This window comes from Clarias gariepinus, chromosome 9, assembly GCF_024256425.1.
Source record: "Clarias gariepinus isolate MV-2021 ecotype Netherlands chromosome 9, CGAR_prim_01v2, whole genome shotgun sequence".
Lineage (NCBI taxonomy): Eukaryota > Metazoa > Chordata > Actinopteri > Siluriformes > Clariidae > Clarias > Clarias gariepinus.
Genome location: NC_071108.1, coordinates 5,826,289 through 5,850,059, shown reverse-complemented (window position 1 = coordinate 5,850,059; position 23,771 = coordinate 5,826,289). Strand labels below are relative to the sequence as shown.

Genomic DNA, 23,771 nt, shown 5'->3' with positions numbered 1-23,771 from the left:
TAGCCACAGCTAGCTAATAATGTCAAGTAATACAAGTAGCAGCATGCTCTTTATACATAACGTTCCACAACATGGCATTAAGCGTACCTGCGGTTTGTAATGATTCCCTAACAGTGATCATGTAGCAATGACGACTAGGCTCGAAAGAAGCTCTAATGCACTTTCATCTGGCGCCTGTACAAGTCATGCTGGCTCATATTAGACTAAGCAGCACATAGAGCTGACATCAGCAGTTCAGAGAGCAGAGTCTGCTTTGACGTGTGTGTGTGTGTGTTTGAACTTCTGGTTTTCTGCCAGTTGGATTTCATGAGGTCTCTATAGAGCAAAAAAAACAACAACCTAATTTTAAAGAAATGATTGCATTAACTTTACATGACTAATGGATATCAAATAATTCATCTTTTTATATTGGAATGTCTCCATAAATAAAAATCGACTGAGTAGCCAAGCTGATGGGATGAAAAATTCTCAGTAATGCTAAGCATCAATGTTGATGTGTTATATACAATATTGGAAGGTGTGTACTGGGACTGGGATTTTGTCCCTTTTACCCACAAAACCTAAATGCTGCTGTACTGGTTAGCCAGTTAGATAATACATTCGTTTTGTTTTAAGACAGCTTACTCTGATATACAGTAAATCACTGTAACAAAGCAAGGGTATGATACTGGAAATTTGTATTTATTTTTAATTTTTTTATTGTTTTTGGAGCATTTAAAATTATTCTGCCTGGCCTAAAAAAGGTTGCTTTTCATGGAAAGAGCCATGTTACATCACGTACCCTGTGATTGTCATAATAAAAAAAAATGTTACTGTGTTTGAGAAGGAATGTATTATTGGCCTGCATCAAGCTAATAAGGGAATCATAGTGTGATCACTACAATGTTGCATAATAAAAAACTAATTCTACACACAAAATGTGATGAGAACTAACAAGATTGGGACTAAACAGCTGTGTGGCAATGAAAAAAACGTAACAAAGCTAATCAGTAAAAAACGTCTTCAGTTTGGTAAAAAGAAATAATAATAAATAAAGATTGGACTTTAGGTCTGATAAGTCCAGATTGATACTATTCCAAAATGATGGGTGCATAAGGGTAAGTAAACTCATGGGGCGATGCACCCATCATGCATAATGGTCACTGAACAAACATCTGGCCCACTCCATGCCCCATGTCTAGGAGACTTTCCCACGCCGGGAAAACCTAAAGTTAGAACTTTAACTTGTCACACTTGTTATACAGTGCTGATACTAGAGATTTCTTCCAAACATGCAAAAATTAAAACTTAATTAAAAAAAAATTACAATTTCTTATTTGTTTATGCACAATTCAAATCACTATCTAAGTTTTTACTGTAGAACGAATACCATAGTACAGTATGTGTTTTAATACTGTATAAAGCTGTGACTTGCTTTTCAGCAGGAACTACTTCCAGAGCTACTGTTAGTGATGACATCTATTTCATTCTTGCCAGATTCAATGTCACTGGCTCTCCACACCGCAGTGTGTACATAGCTATATGCACCGTCTTCTATCAGACTGACAAACCTTTTAAACAAAGTGACAACATTGAACTTCTCTGCACTGGATATAGTGTAGTTCCTGGATTGGAAACATCTGGGCTGAAATGCACTATGAACAGCTTTAGCATAACTCCTAACCAGTTATGCTCAGCTGGATTCTGCTAGTTTTAATGAATATAATGGATAATGGTTTGGCATAAAAACTGTTTCTCCTTGGAATCATAAAATGTAACACTTTAACTGTGCGAATGTAATATTTCACCAGCGAGAATATTTATCAAATAAAATGTTCCTGCTTGTAATCACAAAATGTAACAGCGATGAGAATGACTTCTTTGTTGTTGTTTTTTTATAATATTGTTATTATTATCTTTTTTTCTAGCTGGCATGGTGGCTTAGTGGTTAGCACAGTTGCCCTGCACCTCTAGGGTTGGAGTTCAATTCCCGCCTTAGGTCAGTGTGCATGGAGTTTGCATGTTCTCCCTGTGCTTGGCCGATTTCCTCTCGATACTCCGGTTTCTTTCCATGGTCCAAAGACATGCAGATTGGGTTTCCTGGTATTCTTTAATTGCCTGTAGGTGGTATAGTGAGTGGTGTGCCCTGTGATGGATTGGCATCTGTCCAGGGTGTACCCCGCCTCATGCCATAAGTCTCCTAGGATAGGCCCCACGATCCTGTACACAGGATAAGCGGTATAAAAGATAAATAAATGGGTCTACAGTATCTATCTATCAGTAAATTTTGGTGCTTCTAATTAACAGTAATAGTTAATAGTTGTATCTGTGCTTTTGTATGTATTATCCAGTTGTGTAGATTCAGGCATTAATCACTGCTGATAGGTTGAAAGACAACTTGGTACAGGCTTTATGCCAGATGCCTTTTTTTGACCTTGTGCCCTAAGTCTTCTGGGATAGGCTGTACACCATGACCTCGTACACAGTATAAAGCGGTATAGACAACGAATCAATGACTGAACACATAGAATAAATATGTGTATGAGTGTCTACTACGCTGAATTCCTGTAAAGTACCATTTCTGAATGATGCAGAGGTGTATCTGCAACAATTTATCTGTCAATTTGTAGGCATTCCTAAACTGATACATACTGTATCGGGCAATTGTTATTCAAGGACAAAATTCTTGTTTTAATCAGAGTCACACAACCCTTTACAGGTTTATGAGAAATTTAATCACAAGTCATTTCCAGTTTTTCATCTTTATGTAAATGCTTCAGTAAATGAAATTATTTTAAAGAAAATATACTGACTATAGATATTGACTTATATAAAATAATCCTAATAATGACAAAAATAAAAATAAAAAAAATCCTTTATTTGCATTAAATTTTAATGATTATATCAAGAATTAGGGATTGTGTAATTCAGATTGTCTTACAACTTTTTTGGTGAAATAAATTTTATTTTATTTTTACAACTACCTGTATATAAACATCAGCATTTTAAAACTAATTGTTGTCAAACCCAAACAGCTGTGGCCAAGTTTTAAAAATGACACAAATATAAATTTCCACAAAGTCTGCTGCCTAGTGTTTTTAGATCTTTCTGTCAGATGTTACTATGGTATACTGCAGTATAATTGCAAGCATTTGATAAGTGTCCAGGGTTTTTCTATTGACAATTACATTAAGTTTATGTAAAGAGACAGTATTTGCAGTGTTGACCCCTTTTTTGTTAAAGACCTCTGCAATTTGCACTGGCATGCTGTCAATCAACTTCAATCAGCCCATTCTTGCATAATAAATGCCTGGAGTTTGTCATTTGTAGGGTTTTGTTTGTCCATCCATAGTTTGTCCACCCATGTTTAGCCATAGATCCAAAAGTTTTATATTTTGTTCCCCAAGTCACTTAAAGGAATTATTCATCACCAGACTGTTCTTGGATAGTTGGGAGAAGTTGCTTTTAGAAAAAGAAGGGTCAAAACCTGACTCTTTGTGTAAAGTTAATTGTTAATAAAAGCCTTTGACACTTATGAAATGCTTGAAATTATACTTCAGTATACCATAGTAACATCTGTCAAAAAGGTCTAAAAACACTAAAGCAACAGACTTTGTGAAAATTAATATTTATGTCATATATAAAGTGTTAACTTTCTGACGTTCAGGTTTTCTTCTTTCTCTCTCCTTTGAGCTACTGTACACTGTACAATTTACAGTCTTTGTTCTGCAAAAATATGAAACAGATAAAGGAAGTTTTCTGTCACACAGTGTGTTTGATTGTGGCTCTCCTGGTGTCAGTAGCTTATTAAAATACATTAATATTTAAAACTTTAAAACTTCATTTACTCACTCACACAGACAAACCCTTATTTACAGATTGCAATTTTGAACGCTTGTTTTTCTAAAACAAATACAATAGATATTTTAATATAAACAATAAAACTATAAAATAATAATATGTATTATTATTATTATTATTATTATTATTATTATTATTAATAATAATATTATTAATATTAATATATAAAATATTATATATTTGTTTGTAGGTGCAATTGTGCCACCTGCTGGATTGTTCCATCCATCTATCTGGATGTTATACTGTATTGTATCACAACAATGTATCTGTCAGATTTTTCGAAATTCCCGGAACATGTGAAATGAGTCATATTGGACAAAATTCATTCAAGGACAAAACTGATATTCTTGGGTACAAAACTCTGGTCATTCTAGTTTTCATCAGAGTCACACAGCACTTCACAGGTTCATGAGAAATTTAATCACAAGTCACAGGTTTTACTTAAACGTTTTGGGTAAGTCATTTCCAGTTTTTTTCCTTAATTCTTTTCAGTAAATGCTTCAGTGTACTCTAAAACTATTTATTTATTTACATGTTTGTTTGTTTGTTTATTGCATTAGGTTTTAATGAGTACATCAAGGATTAGAAAAGAGTGTCTTACAACTTTTGGGTGAAATATTTTTTGTTGATTTTAACCAACTAAATAAACATCAGCTTTTTTGATCTGGATATTGTCCAACAAACACTTTTGAGTTTTATTTACTGTATGCAATGTAAATTAAACTATTACTACTACTAGACTACTAATTATACATTAAATAATATAAACTGCTAATTATTATTAGCTTATTATTAGGTTAGGACACTTTGACAAATGTCTTGGACAAGATCTCTGGTTTCTGCTTGTTGCTAATTGCTATCTGGTTGTTATATTGTAGCACTTTTTTACACAGTTATTATTCCTTAAAATTCTCCAAAAAATTGCAAGATGTGTTTCTCTCCTTATTGTTTTATAATAGTGTCTCCAGTACACACGTTTGGCTGTTCTTGTGTTTTTCCTAACAATTGATCCTTGAGATTTGGGCTCATTTGCAGTCCCTGAGGTATTGACAGAGAGAGAGAGAGAGAGAGAGAGAGAGAGAGAATGTTACATGGGATGGCGCAGGGGTGGCAAAACTTTTTGGCAGGGTGGCATTGGAGGGCGGTTCGTAATAAGGTACAATATGACTTCAGCCTTTTGTGGCTGAAAAAAAGGTCGGCATTATTTTAAACAAATAGTTCCCAACCCTTTTCCTGGAACACCAGAAAAACAGACAAAATTTTTTATTAAAAAAGCAACAGTTTACTGCCACTTAAAGGTGACTACCATTCAGATTACATATACCCAAGTTTATTTTGCACCATTTTCAAAATGCTGCAAAAGATAAGATGTTGAGATGTTTTTGTAATTGTGATAATTGTTTATTTTTGAAAATCTCTAATTTTTGTTTTTCTTTTTTTTTAAATGGAAACTTACTGTAGAAACAGCTACAGTAGAAACTTACTGTTTTTTGTCACGTACAGGGCATGTTTTTGCATATTTTACTTCAATTTTTATTTTTATGTTTGGCAGCCATCGTTGCCAGTCATTTGACTTTTTAAAATATATTTTTCATACACTCTACTGTATGTTATAAATGATAACTGTTATATTTAGTTAAAATTAATGCTTTAGAAAGCTTAATGAAACACAATGAGTCGATGGAAAAGGTCACTCAGGCGACATTTGGCAGACACTCTTCTCCAGAGCGACTTACATTTTTTTATCCCTGTATACATCTAAGCAGTTGAGGGCCTTGCTCAAGGGCCCAATAGTGGCAGCTTGGTGGTTGTGGGGTTTTAAACCTGGGATCTTCCGATCTGTAGTCCAATGCTTTAACCACTGAGCTACTCCTGGCTTGACATCGTGTAATATTGATGGACTGCTTGTCTCTTAGTGAGTCCCTCTCACTGAGGACACAATCATATCTCCTGCATAAAGTACATGTCACGAATAGCTGTTAGCTAATTCCTCAAAGTTTTTAAATCAAATTTAAAATTATAAGTGAATATATTTGGATTTTTAAAATCTATTAATATATTAAACAAGGTGACAGTGATTCGATCATTAAAAAATGTAAATGATTTTAAGAATCTGTGGATTTTTTTTCAGTAAAAATTAACTCTTTAGCTTGTGCAGAATTGTTCACGTGTGTGTGTGTGTGAGAGAGAGAGAGAGAGACTCTTTCACCACCTGCACTATTCTGAACTCATTAATTGTGCTATATCTATAAAACACTCACGTGAATTCTTTTACACAAATTACTAAGATTGAGGACAGAGAACAGGAGTACACAGAGACAGGAGTGAGGGGGAAATGAGACAGAGCAAGAGAGTTTTCACAGAGTTCCGAAGTCTGTTCATAATAAACGCAAGTTGTATCGTTGAGTCCTGAGGTTAAGGCCGCCGCTTTAGCTGAAAACACGGTTAATTTAGCCGCAGGGAAAACAACAGGGCGCGGCTTTTACATACTAGCGGTAATAGCGTCAAAAGCGAGAAAAAAACTGCGACCTGCTTAACGCATAGCAAGTAACCCCCTTAAAAATGTACTTAAAACAATTCGTAGGCCATTCAGTTTTTTTTGTTTGTTTTATTCACCATTTATTTATCAATTGTATATATAATTAAGCAATTGTAACAGAATTATGTATCACAGTATTTAATGTATGTATATATACATATATAGGCTACATTCGATATTTTATTTTTTCAAAAGGTGTCAGTTGTAGTTTCAAGCTTTCCAGCTATTAAAAAAAATAAGAATAATGTTATAAGAAATAATTTTTAATAATGTTAAATTTTTTCATTTTTATTATAAATGTTTCATTATCTACTGTCACGTAGAACCACTTGATCGAACTGCGATTTGCATTTAAAATAATTACTCGTTAACAATAAAAAACTTTTCAAAAGGTGTACATTTATAGATCGTGATAAATATTAGTATGTAGTATGTAATTATTCACTTTAAATGTATTTATATGTCACAAATGTTTTATTTTAATTATAGATAATAAAACAAACAAACAAACAAATAAATGTAACAGACTGATTTCTAAAGATCCAACGGTTTTATTAGTAGCAATAATACATTTACTCATAGTGAAGATATGTTTACGTGTGTAACTCTTATGGTAAAAAAAAGTTATTGAATTATTTTGATTCTTTAATTATGTCATACTTTGCACGTATAATAGACTGAATCAGAGTTCAATTATAATCATTTGTTAAATTAAAAAATATTTTTAAAAAACTATATATAATATATTAGCTGTGTTTTATTGGCATAATAAGTATGACAGTAACCTTTGCCCGATTGGTTAATCATTTTTTTAGGTTATTTTTGTACTAAGGTAATTCAAATTTACCCTGGCTTACCTTTCACATATTTCTGACAAATCACTGTATAATTTTTCGATTTATTTTCTAAATAAGGGAGGCCAACTCGGCCTGGCTTTCGTCGGACATGACGGTAAAAGTGCAGTACCGTATTTCACCGCCATGCTTCGCTGTTTCACACGCTGTAAAATACTCAGTGGAGTTTATTACCGAATCCCCCCCCCCCTTCTCTCTCAAGATTCAAAGATGCTTTGAGGTTTTCAATTCGTATTGCCAAAGCTTAGAAATAAGTCACAAGATACAAGATAGTGTAAAAAAAAGAGTGGTATAAAAATAATAGATGTACAATATATAAAATAAAAAAAGAGTACAGACGTTTAGTTTTTTTTTCTTCTGTCATTCCCAAGCCAGTAATTGAGCAGCTCTGTAAGTACTGTCAAAGAGAAAAAATTCATGTGTTATTCAGTGCTGCTGTTATAGTTTGATCCATATACAGTATAAACTGTACTGTATGTAATGTTAGTGAGGTTTACCATAAACCCATACCATGTATGCCATAAGCAAAGATACCACTGGTCACACCAAATAGTAATTTAAATTAGTTTTTTAATTGGTTCATTTATTTTTCATTTTAACACTTCTTTTTTGTATGTATATTCTTTCAATCTGAAAACTGGTCTTGTTTGTTCTGAATCGGTGTCAGTCTCACATACTTGGTGTTCTGGTCCTATTGGCCTTTCGTAGTGATTATTGTCTTGACGTTGGGATCAAATTTATACAAGATGCAGAATAGGACACTCAAAAGCTACCTAATTTTTTTCTCTAGACAAAATCCATCACGGTGTCCATCCATATTGTATTTAATTGTAATTATTTTAATCCTGTGAGGAACTTGTTTTATTCTGACACTTTTTTAAAAAAGTTAGGTTTTTTCTTATTTCTTATAAAAACATAATTTTAAACATCTTTTGAATATTGAATAACACAAACTGACTTTCGCCATGAATATAGCCGTAGAAAATGGCATGGTGTTAAAAAAGTTATTGTTGTCCAATAATCATGCAGGGATGAAATAGAAATGGGCGAAGTCATACTGTATGTATATACTGTTTGTCCTGTATAGGGTCACGGGGGGCCTGGAGCTTATCCCAGAAAGCTTGTGTTTTCACTGTAAAGGAATTACATTCACCAATTCAGGTGGATAGAAAACCGCCTTACCTACCTACATCATCATCAAAACTTCTGTGACCTTTTCAGGCTGAAGAAATGACAGGTGTAATTATGCTGTATGAAAATTTATAGCCAATGCACAGGTGCATGACACTTTAAATGTTGGATGTCATAGCACATGTCAGTGAGTTCACCTTCTCTTATTTCATTTACAATAATCACTATAGAAAGCCAATGGGACCAGAAAAAAAAAAAACGGCAAGTGTGTCGGACTGATGCTGGAATTTTTAATTCAGTCTTAACTTTAAATGTCAGCATCTTTTGCTTGAGTATTGTGCTTGAGTTTGGTGCTCCTATCTAATCTAATCTCTGGGTTTGCATGAAAATAGAAGGGAGTGATTTTGACTTGTGTGGCACAAACATCAGACATGAGTCGAGGTCTTACATGGAAAGGGTAGTTTTACTGTACTTTCTTTGACTATCTTTGTTGTAAATTACATGACTTTTTTCTGCTGAAAAGCTAAATCTCCCCCATTTCCATAAAGCTCCATCATTGGCAAAAAGCCTCATATCTGCTGAAATATTTCCAAAAATATACTTTATCAGAATAGAGAAAAGTGTTGGATTTAACATGCTCCAGTGGGGAGTCCCATTTTCTACCTTACACTGGTTCGGTATTTCTGAACCTATTTTTACCTGAATAGTTCAAAAAGTCCCCAAAAAAATCCTTAACCCAATTAAAATGTTTTTCAATTCACATCATGTGCATTTTTAGTATCAGCTTCTTTTTCCACAGCATATTGTAGACCTTTTCCACAAAAAACATATTGCAGCCACTGTTTAATTATTAGATTTTTTTCTTATTTCATGCTCTAGAAATATTACTGGGTCCATAGTGTTCCTCTATTTTCTGAATCCAATTTGATAAGCGGCAAACAAACCTTTCTTTTCCGGTAAGTATACTAGCCTTTTATTTACTACTTGTTATATCAGTTTACAGACATGCAAAGTGAAAGCATTCCATAGGCTTATAATTTCCTGGTATATTGGCATATAGAGGGGGTGTAGTAATTGTAATGCACGCTATGACATCAAACCAAACCATCAAATAAGACATTGATTAGAGCTAAAGAGCCAGACTGAGGAGTAACAAGCACACAGCACGGGTACACCTATTATCTCTTCAACCTGAGAGGATCGCAGAAGTGATGATGATGTTGGCAATTCTATTCACGTAAATTGGTCAATGTAATTTCCTCAGACTGAACGGTTGGTGAGGGCACGAGAGATGTACGTATACCAAAGCGATTTTTCAGACTCACCTTTAAGTGTTTTTGTGGATTTTTTTCAAAGGTGCCCATTTAAAGCGGTGTAGTATTTACATTTACATTAAAAGGAAGAGGTATTGACAATATTGATTTTATTTTTCCATTTTTTTTTGTCACTGGCTGGGACTGTGTGCCAATATGTGTGTATGTGTGTGTGTTTAGAATGGACAACAGAGTACTCAGCACGGACTGCTTGGTCATGAGCACAAATGGAGAGGGGAAGCCGGAGAGAGAGACATGGACCAGGCATATGGACTTCATCATGTCCTGTGTGGGCTTTGCCATTGGTCTGGGGAATGTGTGGCGTTTCCCTTACCTCTGCTACAAAAATGGTGGAGGTGAGTTTAAAAATAATAGTAATAATAATAATAAAAGGGGGTTCTTCCAATAATGTCCTCCCAGCTGTGATCCCAGCCTACTTCACATGCTGTCATGGCAATCCTCTTACATGACATTCATTCATTCTAGTTTCTCTTCTCTTATTTATGCTTTTTCAATTCTCCTGTCTTTCTGGGCATTTTTATGAAGAGCTGAAGACTTGAGTCATGAGACATGGGGCATGAGAGGTTAGTGCGCCAAGACTTTTATGGAGAGCCCCACTGTAGGGCTTTAAAGGGGAAGCTGTGTGAATGTGATTCTGCTCAACTGGAAAGCCTTTCCTCTTTAAAGGCTTATTAAATGAACATGACGACAGTCACAACACTCAATCAGTACACACTCAATCAAAAAGCACATAGCTATGGAGTGTGGCTAATTGTGGCTGGAAGAGTGCTGTAAAGTGCAGAGTTAGCCAAAACTGACCCTGTTAAACAGACGAGGTCATACACAAAAATCAGTTCAAGAAAAGATATATCGATATATCGAATATCAAACACTGAATAAAACACGAAAAGGAAACACAAGCCACACAAGCGAGACACTCCAAAATCTCTTTGCGTACTTTTAAAGCTGAAATGTTAATTAGTTATCCAGGTACAGGTGTGCAAAAGTGGAGTTAGGACTTAAAAGTGCTAGGTTCATCTAGCTGGTTTGTGACAACACAGCCCTCCTATGGATGCCACCTGCCGTTATGGCCAGTGCCTCTGGTTGTCGTTGATGGAAGACCTCAAAAAGGGATGGATTCAAATGGATGGAGTCAACTTTTTGTCTTTCCAAGATGGCGCTGCTGTGTATGGTCCGCTGCCCTACTCTGTCATGTTTTTTTATTAATTGCTGTGTTTATTTTAATTGTCTCTTATAATGTGTCCTCTCTGCTGGTATACGATCGCCTGACACTGTTAAAGATACAGGCTACTAACAATTTGCCTGACTGTACTAACAGTGGACATTCACAGACACCGCCAACTTTTTTATTTTTAAGAGTCTGTACCTGCCCAACTATGGCATCCTGTTTATCTGCTGCATCACAACAAGAGCCGCAAGAGACGCAGAAAGAGAGGACATATCCTCATTAAACTAAAAGCTTCCTCTAGATGTCCGTACATCATAGACTTTGACTATCTTTAAACGACGACTCAAGACGCATCTGTTTCTCCAGTACTTGGACTAACCCTTCTACTGCTACTTCTAATGGTCTTGATATATTTTCTTCTTCCAAGCGTCAATCAAAGTCGATATTGAATTGCATGAATGGGAAAGTGTGGTGCTGACGAAATCTCTTGGCGTGCTTTTTAAAGCTAAAACGTTAATTGAGGTGATGGGGTCAGGGGTAACTCAGTGGTTAAGCCATTGGTCTACGGCTTAGAAGGTCCCAGGTTCACACCCAACAATCAACAAGTTGCCCCTGTTGGGCCCTTGAGCATGTCCATAACCCCATTAACCACTGCTCAGATGTACTGTATAATGAGATGAACATGTAAGTCGCTCTGGATAGAGGCGTCTGCCAAATGCCGTAAATGTAATTAGCTAACCAGTACAGGTGTGCAGTAGAGAACAGTTCAGCATGGCAAGAGAAACTCCAAAGTGGAGTAAGGGCATACTGTGTTTCATCACTAGTCTATCAATTGAACTTATTCCAATCTTTCTATTTCTGTATTTTCTTTCTCTTTCTTGCCCAGGAGTCTTTTTCATTCCATACATTTTGTTTATATTCCTCGGTGGAATTCCTGTCTTCTTCCTGGAAATTGCTCTGGGCCAGTTCATGAAGGCTGGAAGCATCACCGTGTGGAACATCGCTCCACTCTTCAAAGGTATGAATGTAAAACTATTTCATTTCCTGAAAGTACAGATCTTATTAAAAATCCAAATAATCTAAAAAAAAAGGTTAAGACAGATAATACAGTATAGAAGGGTTTTAATAGTCGCCCACATTTAGTAAGTGATACAACAAATGAGCAATAATTTATACCAAGGTTTAAATTTAAAGTATTTTATGTATAAACATTTTCTGTTGCTTTCATTTTACTCCTTAAATAATTTATTGGAGTTAATAAATAATAAACATTGCGAGTAAATAATAAACTTGCTCTTGCACAAAAACAACATGATTTAAAGATGTTTGGAGTCCGATTCCTACGAGTGATTCTGAGACGCTTACTGTAGGTAATACGGGCCCAGAGCTCAGTTACTCTTGGTTTTACTTAATAGTTTTATCTTTTAATTTCATATTTACTTTTTGCTTGATTATTAGGATCCAAAGCAGCTGGGCGACAGTAACGCCACGTTTTTAGATTTGAAAAATGTATGCCACAACACCTCAATTATTATTAAACACATGCCATGGCTCTCATCATCTCATCAGGTCTTAAAAGATGATATTACACCAAAAACACAGGCCCCGCCTCCTTTATGAGAACAAAGACAGATGCCATGTAATGTTTTTGCTGTATTATCCAGTCATACTATTAACTTCATCTAACACAGAAATGAGTGTCAGTTTAGCTGTGACTGCTTTTTTCAATCAGGCTGTATTGTACTGTAAATGTTGAGAAACAAGCAGTCTGTCAGTACCTGATAGTGAAACCTCTACATTTTTATACTGTGTGTCTCAGGACTCGGATATGCTTCCATGGTTATAGTGTTCTTCTGCAACACATACTACATCATGGTCCTGGCTTGGGGTTTATATTACCTCATCAAATCCTTAACAGCCACACTGCCCTGGTCCACCTGCACAAACTACTGGAACACAGAGAACTGCATCGAGACCTTCCGCCATGACGCCTGCAAGAACAGCACCCTCAGCACCAACTATACCTTCATGAACAAGACCTGTGAGGAGTTAGAGAACGCCACATCTCCTATCATTGAGTTCTGGGAGTAAGTTTATTATTCAGTTTGTATTTTACATCAGGGTAAGACTGCACCAAAGGAGACTGCTTTATGTAAATGTTCGGAGAGTCTCCCTCAAATCATGTTTCACAGTACAGAAATAAATGTTAAATTGGGGAAAAATATGTCAGATGCTGTGACATAATCTGGCATCGAACTTCTTATAACTTCACTTCTACTCAACATTCTGATTTAATTAATGGCGCATGTTTTGTGTGATGCAGTGACAAAATCTGGCTGGACAGACATGCATATGGGCAGAAATTTTTTGAGGCTGTTTTCAGGTCCTCAAATGTATGAAACGTAAAGATACCTGATAAATTTACAGAAAAAAACATTTCTTATATTTATATGGATAGAAAATAAATTGGGATATCTTAAAGTTATTTTAAATATGGAACATTTTTTAATATAAATATTGCAAGTAAATCTTAAAAGAACATTTCTAAATAGCTGCAAGTGACATTCTCATTTTTTAAAAAGTGCTATACAAATAAAATTAACATGTACAAACATAAAACTCCATAATGAATTCAAGGCACCCCGTGAGATAAACTTGAAAAAGGTGCAAGAGGCTTGATGAAGCATGTGTTAGTTCTCATAGTCAGAAAAAAAGAGTTCCTTTCTTCCTTTCTGCCAGGTCGCTGTGTGTAGCACTTGTTGAAGAGTGAAACACATTGCCTCAGAACAACATCATGAGGCTAGTGAGGAGCATAAGACGTCACTGACAAGCTGTTATTGCAGCAAATGCTGGAAACACCCGACATTGTCAATTTTTGTTATTTTTGTGGGTAATAAATATTAAACTAATGAAAATGGTGTTCCTTTTCATACATTATTAGTAATATCAAAGGGAACTTTTACTTATTACATTCAAATTCAAAGCAAATAGGAAAAGTCCTCATGTAAATAACAATATCCCCAACTTATTGTGAGTAGTGTATATAGCTTTATCTAGTATATGGGGTCTCGGGGGGCCTGTAGCCTATATCAGGAGACGGGATAACAAGGCAGGATAAACCCTGAACAGGGTGCGCACACACACACACATTCACACACCATGGGCAATTTGGGAATGCCAATTAGCCTAACCTGCATATTTTTGAACTGTGGGAGTAAAAGGGGAACAGGGAAGAGCTTGGATACATCTGTTTAAAATGTGTGTTTTGGAGCTGATTTATATAACATTTTTCCTAACTTTTTAGTTAGGATGTGTGAGTATGAATTGGGCACTGTTGTCTGTCTTCCATTTTGCAGGAATAAGGTGCTCCAGCTGTCTGATGGCCTGGACAGTCCAGGACAGATCAACTGGGAGGTGACTTTGTGTCTGATGGCAGTCTGGATGATGGTTTACTTCTGCATATGGAAGGGAGTAAAGTTAACAGGAAAGGTACGGACCTCTATAACATGTTATAAACTCTTCTCTATCCTCTTAGGGAAAGTCCGCCCTTACGAAGGATTTACAGTATGAGTGATTTTTATGCTTTGCACTTTTTAACTTAAACTGAGAGTGCACACTTGACTGCTGGTGTGCCGCTCTCTCTCTTTCTAGACACCGGCTTTTGTTTTTGCCTTTGTCTTTAATCTTTGACTTGCTGCCTACTTTGTCTTTGCTTTGTGTTTGGCCCTGATACCTTTAACGGTGCAACCTAATGATCGCATGAAGTACGCAGGTATCAGAGCCCTTAAATAGACATGCTGCATGCATCTAGCTTCAACATCACTATGTTGGAAACATTACTTTTTGAATAAATTGCTAGCATGTTTTTTCTCAATATCAGATTTCTGAATTACTATGTATAGAGGAATGCCAAATATTAATTTTGGCTTTCGCAGGAAGGAAAAATTAATGATTAGAAAGTTTCAAAAACATTCTTGAATGTGTTTCATCTAGTTGAATAAAAAGGGACTAATATTCAGCTGATGCCCTGTTTATAATATTCATGATTATCACTTATGTCTGCTGCAGATTGTGTATTTCACTGCCATATTCCCCTACATTATCCTGTTCATTCTCATGGTGAGAGGTGTGACCCTTCCTGGGGCCTATGATGGTATCGTTTACTATCTCAAGCCTGAATGGTCAAAGATTCGAGATGCACAGGTGAGCACTGAAGGGATGGGTCTATAAAAAAAAGCGGTCCAAAATGTTACTAATTCATCTAATCTCATACATTTATGAATATTCAGATATTGAGTTAGCCCAAATGTAGTTACCGGTAACCTGACAAAAAGGTTTTATATGTTTACCTTCACTATATAAAAGCTATCCCCTTAGAAACCCTGACAATTTATTTAATAATTTATAAATGTTCGTAATGTTCACAGCTCAACTTGGCCAGCTACTGTAGATACAGTGGTTACTCAAAGGGAATGTCTATTACTGTCGCGCACTCTGTCAAACTCTCGAATCGTCTTTGAAAACCCCCTTTGTCGCAGTTGCTGGTATTGACGACTCACCTCATACTTTAGGAAGCAATGCAATATACAAGTCGACTTACTTAGCAAAGTTTGAGGGAAAAAGGGTAAAATTATTTTTTAAACTATATCTTTTAGTCAAGTATCTAATTACCCTGAAAGGAAAACACCCCTAAAAATGAACACTGCTTCCATACAGTATGATATACAGTAGTAAGTCTATTATTTGTAAAGCAGTGACCTTTCCAAGACCTTTAACACTGCACCACATTAAGCTTTCAGGTCTGATAGAAAGTTTATAATTAGAAAAATTTCCGTAATCTGAAGTCTAGAGGGATATTTACCATATCTGTCGTTTATTTTCATTATTTATTCTCACCCCCTCTCTTTCTCTCTCCCCTCCAGGTCTGGATTGATGCCGGCACTCAAGTGTTCTTTTCTTATGCCATCGGACTCGGGGCCCTGACTGCTCTTGGCAGTTATAACCAATTCAACAATAACTGCTACAGGTAAATCTTTTTTTTTAGCATACTGCATTTTTTACTTCCCTCTTTTTTTTTTTTGTTGTGTCTGCGGCTACGCAGTTCAAATTATGATTTCAGTTATTAAAATTTGGGTTACGAGCTTTATCGACCTTGAAGGTCTGTCACATAAAGATCATAAGGATTAAAAAAAAGAAGATATGATTTCAGCGAAGCTTGATAACTTGATCACTTACTGCAGATTAAACTGTTGTGTCAATTCCTGCCACAATTTCAAACCTTAAAAATAACTAGCATAGATGAAGCAATATTTTGTATTTTTTTTTCCTATAATTAATAAGTCAAAAAATTCTAAATACAGCTCGAGCCATTTGCTTTTGTCATAAATGTGCCGAGATTGAACCGGGTAAGACTGGAAACCAGCTTACCCATGGGTTAATATTGTGGCGTGGGCGGGGCGGCGGCTGACGACCAGCATGCCTTGCGGGAATGTCGGTGTGTGTTCACCATGATGGGGAAAGGTGTTTGGGTTGGTGGCTTCGGCCCTGTTTGTGTGTGTAGGGTGTGACGTGTGAAATGTGCTCCAGCTCAAGCTAGTGCTGAATTGGATGTAGGCTCCTGAGTGAAGGTACTGCTCATGCCTTACATGCTGTGTGCTTAATAAAGTACTCCCAGCCATTGCATTGGGTAGCAAATACGCTCACTCGTCTCTCCAGCATTCTTCCCGGCGTAAAAAAGCTACATTGGTGTCAGAAGTGGGATGGAGAATAACGGGTTCGAGCGCACAAAGGAGGACCTTCTAAAAATCCAAGCGGGCCGCCGAGTAGCGGAGCGACTACTCGCGCAGAAGAAGCGCTTTTCTGGCGGAGCTAGCGCGAGCACACCACGTCAACCAACGCGGAGCGGGAAGCAGAAAATCCCGGCGCTGGATCTCAGGGCGGAGGCTGGCGCTGCGCAAGCGCCGGAGCAAGATACAGCTCCGTGCGCCGTTAGCCGGCAAAGCGACTTGCCGTTGCGCGAGGCTGAGCGCGCTGAGCCCATATCGGCGGCACATCGCGGCGGGAGAGCCGAGCGACCGCCCGCAGCTCAGTGGCGCTTGGTAGGTGAACCTAGCGCTGCAAGGTTATCAGGCCTGAGGGACAGCGTACACCAGCAGCCGCTAAACTAGCGCCGGGTGGACGGTTGGGGAGCCCCGCGGGGCTTTACATCGATTGTGTGCCGGACGGCGTCTTACTGCGGGCGCTCGTGGACACCGGCTCCACTGTTTCCCACGGGTTGTGGAACTGTGAACCGCTCATCGCCAGGCAGAAGGACCCCACCCAGCGCTCGCGGGCACCGCCGCAAGACTTTTGGGTGGGGGCACCTATGGGGCGAATGGGCGTGGACACTCACAGCCAGCTCGGCTCTCCGATGTCATCTACCGGGTGCGGTTGGCAGGGCGGGCACGAGTTTTGCCCCACCGGGACCGTCTTGCGCCTCCACAGCCGCACGCCGGGGAACCATCGAACTCTGGAGGCCGGACCGCCTCAGGACTACATTCGCGTTCACCCCTCACCTGCCAAATGACGCCGGCGTTTCCACCGCCAGCGCCGACCGCCTCCACGCCTCCGAAACGGAGTTCGTCATGGTGACCAGGGACGGTCACAGCTCGGGTGGGGGCAGTGTGGCGTGGGCGGGGCGGCGGCTGACGACCAGCATGCCTTGCGGGGATGTCGGTGTGTGTTCACCATGATGGGGAAAGGTGTTTGGGTTGGTGGCTTCGGCCCTGTTTGTGTGTGTAGGGTGTGACGTGTGAAATGTGCTCCAGTTCAAGCTAGTGCTGAATTGGATGTAGGCTCCTGAGTGAAGGTGCTGCTCATGCCTTACATGCTGTGTGCTTAATTAAGTACTCCCAGCCATTGCATTGGGTAGCAAATAAGCTCACTCGTCTCTCCAGCATTCTTCCCGGCGTAAAAACACTACAATATTATAATATTAGCTAACTTAGCCAGCTGGGTAGTTTACTGCTAGTTAATCTCACTTTTGGCATACAGTAGATAGGACTTCAGTATCTGGGTCACAAATATCATTGATATTTGATATATCATTAACAAGGCATTCCAGACAACTTTTAATGACTAGTATTAACTTGGATAACACACGCTAATTACTAGCAGAAACATAAACAATGGTACAAAATACTGGTAAACCATTTTCAAAAATAATGTTTTTGAGTTCAGAAGAATTTGACTCCGGTGTCTGTCCCAGACACTGACTGACTTTTGCTTTTCCCGTAACTTTTAGGGATTCATTTGTATTGGCCCTAATAAACAGCGGCACCAGTTTCATCGCCGGCTTTGTGGTTTTCTCCACTCTGGGCTTCATGGCTGCTGAGCAGGGTGTGGACATCTCAAAAGTGGCAGAGTCAGGTAGGACTACAGCAAGTGTTAGGTATTTGCCCCTTCCTATTTTTGTTGTTGTTGTCACACTTACAGTAAATGATTAATTTGTAGAATATGTGTGATTAACATGGACAAGTATTAGCTGCAGCATTTCATTTATAAGACGACAGGATACTAGAGCTGTGCAATACTGATTCAATTAACTGAATAGATGTGTCAGTTGTCAATTCGGAATACCATAAAAAATATACCGCAGCTTTTAATAAAAACTGTTTGCTCGCATCTCGTGTTTTGAATTTGTAAATGGCTGGTGCAAAACTGCGACCTGCTGGCCTGGAGTGTGATCACATTGTATTAGATGTGATATTTAAACAATCAAAAACATAGCATTTTAATGCTTGTTAGACACTTTTAGTAGCTTGTTGTAATTCAGAACCTGCAAGAAATATAGGTTCTTGTAACAAAGCATTAGCGATATCAAATTGACTCAAATAAAAAATGGCAAGGCCCAAAAAGGTTTTGTAATTCACTCTGAATAAGAGCATTTAATGAAGGACAAAATGAGTCAAATGTGAAAAAAAGAAGTTTTCCCCTAAGCTATTCTGATATTACCCAACTTGTATATAACTACACATGAAATTCCACAAGTTAGAATATTGGGCAAAATTTCATTTATTTCAGTATTGCAACTTAAAAGGTGAAACTATTATATGAGAGAGACTCATTAAACGCAAAGCAAGATATTTTGTCGTAATTGAAATGTTTATGGCTTACAGCTTATGAAAACCCCAAATCCACAATCTTAGAAAATTAGATTCAATATTCTAGGCTCAAAGTGTCCCACTAAATATTATTGCGCCACTTTGGGGTGTTTTGGAGGAGCGAGTCGGAAAACGTTTTCTTCCGCCAGCATCACGTAGTGACCTGGCCATTATTCTGCAAGAGGAATTGCTCAAAATCAATTACTGTGGCCACTGTGCAGGACTTGCATCTGTCATTCTCAATACGAATTGATGCTGTATTGGCCGCAAAAGAAGGCCCTACACCATACTAATTAATTATTGTGGTCGAAAACCAGGTGTTTCAGTTTCACTGTCCAGCCATCCTGTATATATATAGAGAGAACACTGTTAATATCACTGTTTATATCCCAGGTGCTACCTCAAATGCATGTCCTTTTGACTGAATCCAAACAAACCTATACTAAATTGCTGTCACGAATCACTCTTAATGTTAATATGAACACTGCTCAGATAATTAAACAAGAAGTATTCTTTTAGATGCCCAAACTATTTTCTTTTCAGTGCCTTTCCATTCTGCTCTCTGTTTTTGAAGTTGGTGTTGTGTAAGTGTGCTGGTGTGTGTCGCCATCTACCTCTGGCCTGTTGTGACGAACATGTCTTATGCTGTTTTCCTGATTGCAGGGCCGGGCCTGGCGTTCATCGCGTACCCCAAAGCCGTGTCGATGATGCCTGTGTCACCACTCTGGGCCACACTCTTCTTCTTAATGCTGCTGGTGCTGGGACTAAACAGTCAGGTGAGTCGTTCAAGGTCAAATTGAAAGAATTTGACAAGAAAATGGTGTTTCGTTACACATATCCTGCTCAAAGGACCCAATTCTGGGTAAAGGGTCCCAATTCTGATCATAAAGAACCACCTCAATATTTCAATGTACAGCTTCACATATATCACATATTTCACCATATACAGTCTTTATAGGATACAAAAGTTCACTTTTTATTTTAGTCTTCTTCCATACCTTCTTAATCATTAAGTAGGTCAATCATATGGAAGCGTGTTGAATCACTCAAAAGAGAATGAATGAAGATCAGCCTAACCTGACAGTTCAGAAAAAACATGCTTTTGTTTTGTGTTTTGTATTTGTGGCATTAAGTTTTGATTTGATGAGCCAGGGTTAGCACCGGCAGTCAGTCTGAACGGTAGGTAATTTGATGTGTTGCTTCTCCTCGTGCAGTTTGTCGGAGTGGAAGGCTTTGTAACTGGCATGCTGGATCTGCTCCCTTCAAAGTTTAACAAGCGAGAAATCGCTGTGGCGATCTGCTGCACAGTAAATTTTCTAATAGGACTCTCCATGGTTACACAGGTGAGTGTGTGAATTAAAGCAAATATTTTAGTATTGAACACTGTAGAACATCTTCTACATTATTGATGGAGGATTTTAATATGCATTCTGTAAACCTCTGTGTGTGTGTGTGTGTGTGTGTGTGTGTGTGTGTGTGTGTAGGGAGGGATGTACGTCTTCCAGCTTTTTGACTATTATTCAGCCAGTGGAGTGACCCTGTTGTGGGAGGCATTCTGGGAATGTGTGGTTGTTGCCTGGGTTTATGGTAAGCCTCACTAACACCTCATAAACTATAACAGCTACACTGTATGACACTTGATTGATTCTTTTTAACTTAAGCATTTTCTGGCTGCAAAGCATTCCCCCAAAGTGCAAGAACTTTTTAAAAAATGTTCCACCTTCGATACGACTATGTTGTTATTTCTATAGGTACAGCTTTAGGGGCTTATACTGTATGGCAGACATTCCATTTAAACATGTTTATAACATCTTTAAATTTGTGGCTATGTTAAGGGTGGGTTTTTTTGTGGGTGAAGGTGGAACATTTTGATATTTGCTGATGGAGATTGCTGATGATCCTGGAACTGTTTTAAGAACTAAAGCCTGTGTATTAAAGTGTGTAAACCCTCTCTGTGTGTTCAGGTGCTGATAAGTTTATGGATGACATTGCCCGCATGATCGGGTATCGGCCTTTCCCTTGGATGAAGTGGTGCTTGTCATTTCTTACCCCATGTGTTTGCATGGTGAGAGATTTTGTTTCTGCTTCTTCACCTACAGCAATAACAGCTAAAAAGTGCAATGATGTAGTTTTTCTTCCCCTATCCCTAATTCTCCAATAATCTTGTGCATTTTATACACTGTAACATTCATTGAGCTCCACAGCAGTTCATTCAAGGCTGGAATTTGAACCGAGAACAGTCTATATGTTTAGGCCAGTCACAGGCATATCCAGTTACCAAAAGCCAAAACATTTAGCATCTTAGCACACTGCTTTAACAACACCTGAACCTGCTCCTATGTTTGATGATTAGCTTAGGAGTTTAATCAAGTGTGTAAAGGACAGAGAACACCATCATGCAATCTTGTTCAATTATTAAAGCATGCTCGTGTCCAGAGTGTCACATTTATTACTACTGTAGCCCACACACACATACACACAGAGTACAGATCCATGTGATGAAACTAACTGAAGTTTGTATCCTCCGCCCCCCCTCTCTTTTTACACATCTCAGGGAATATTCGTGTTCCACCTGGTGAACTACAAGCCTTTTACCTACAACAATGTGTATGTGTACCCTTGGTGGGGAGAGATGATCGGATGGTTGCTGGCTCTCTCCTCTATGCTCTGCATCCCCGTTAGCGTCATCTACAAGCTCATCATGGCCAAAGGATCCTTTAAAGAGGTATGGCCCACGCAAGAGTCCTGCTGTCTGTGTACGCAGCATTAATCAATTAGTGTTTTCAAGCGTAATCAAGGAGTTTTTTAGTGTTAAGCAGACTCATCTTAATGTCTTGTAATTGTGATTATCATGGGCAGAAATCTTAGCACAATTCCGTATTTTGTAAATGTTCTAAGAATATAAGTATTTAATCGCCAAGCAAAACATGTCTTTACTTGGTGAAGAAACCCTTGCTGGCAAGCACAGAGGTAAAAGTTTCTTGTAGTTGGTTACCAGATTTCTTGCCTGTCGCTTGGCAACTCCAAGTTTCAACTCCCTCCATAAATTCTAAATTTTCTTGTGCCCTGTGAAGCACTGGCACCTTTTGCATGGTGTCCCTTGCCTTGTGCCTTAAGTTCTCTGGCCGCCACAACCCTACACAGGACAAGCGTAATAAATCATTATCATATCAATAGATAGATAAATGCCATGGACAATGGACATTTTATGATTTGTCTACCTATGCCATTTGGAGTTTTGCATTTGGGTTATCAGTATTTTATTGACAACGTACCATAAGAAGAAAAGCAGCATCTTTATTTCTGAAAAGTGGGCTGATTTCAGTTTGCACTGGAAGTAGAACAGAATGATTTTCCAGGCAATGACCAAAATGACAGAGTCTTTCTGTCTCTCTTGAAGAGAGACATAAAGAGAAAGGTCAGAGAAAATAAAATGCCACTCTTTAAAGTGAATACATGAACATGTGGTATAACATGATACGGTTACATTACAGCATCCTTAGAAACTGCCTGATCAGGGTTCTGATGGTTTAAATAGGCTACTAGGTTGTTTTTATTTTGGCAAACAGAACCTGGAATATTGTAGATGAGAAAATGTCAGGATCAGTTTTTACACGATGTTAGTGCTGCCATTTATACTTTACTGAATCATGCCCCTTTTCTAGATTAAATTAGATTACAGTGACAAATATTTGGATAAATAAATATTCAAAAAGAGAATAGATATATAAATCAGACCTCTGAGTTGTGTGTGTTTTATATATATATATATATATATATATATATATATATATATATATATATATTTATTTATTTTATTTTTTTTTGTCTTGATTTGTAGCGCGGGACGAATCTGACCAAACCTATATGGGCGCGGCATCATTTGGAGTGCACCCAAATGGCACCCAAAACTGGCATCAGAAACCCATCACCACCGTCCTCAGACACCTCAGACAGCATGGACAACGTCAATGACACCGCCCTGTAGAAGTTGGAGAATGAAATGGATACGCCATCGCCAAAAACATGCTTAGGGAAAGTTAGGGAAAGTTAGAATTATGTTCAGAATTGCTAATGTTTTTGGTCAGGTTACTGTGTCACAAGGTTCACTGTTTTTACCATAGTTGATTTTTAATGAATAGCTCTTTCATCATTGTGCTTTTTGACTGTGCGCTGTAACAACAAACTAACTCCATGGTAACACACTCAGCTCCACTCAGTCTTCTTTTCCTCCTGGCTTGATGGGTCTGTTAGTGAAGAAAATAGAAAATAGTTGATTTTATGAGAATAATAAAATTATAGTCAGTTCCATAAGTATTGGGACAGTGACACAACTAAAGTATAAAAGTGTAGACAAATCTTTCATTCAGTGTGGTTTAAATAATGAGTTCCTTTTTTCGTATTTTTACAGACTCTAAGGTAATACTATGGGGCTCTTTTTCTTCAGCTCGGGCTGGGCATGTAGTTAATATAAAGGGCATCAAGTCCCAGTCTGTGAGAATAAAGAAGCTCTTAGATAGAGGGATACAGGATGACAAAATTTTACTTTCAAGCAGAGAAAACACAAATCCAAATCAACATAGAAACAGAAACAAAAAATTAAAAGAAATGGTAGAAAAGAAATGAATTAGCAGTGATTTTGGTAGTCTGAGTCAGAGACCAGATGTAACTTCTATAAAATGTTTCTGCTTAAGTTTTTTTGGTATATTTGATTAAAGATCAATTACAAAAAGGGGTATGTAAACTTTTTTGTCCTTCCATTCT

The 23,771-nt window shown here is 37.8% G+C and overlaps 1 protein-coding gene across 1 annotated transcript; it reads left to right on the top strand.

The window, feature by feature from the left end:
* The first annotated feature begins 4,231 nt into the window (after positions 1–4,231).
* On the top strand, positions 4,232–23,771 carry LOC128530106 (sodium- and chloride-dependent creatine transporter 1-like). The gene is made up of 15 exons (XM_053503827.1): positions 4,232–4,294; positions 9,244–9,320; positions 9,858–10,033; positions 11,753–11,884; positions 12,686–12,953; positions 14,223–14,355; positions 14,935–15,069; positions 15,789–15,892; positions 18,149–18,273; positions 19,671–19,783; positions 20,222–20,350; positions 20,492–20,594; positions 20,972–21,072; positions 21,562–21,732; positions 22,849–23,771. Exons 3-15 carry the CDS (start codon positions 9,859–9,861, stop codon positions 22,993–22,995), a joined length of 1,836 nt encoding a protein of 611 aa, XP_053359802.1. The 5' UTR covers positions 4,232–4,294; positions 9,244–9,320; position 9,858; the 3' UTR covers positions 22,996–23,771.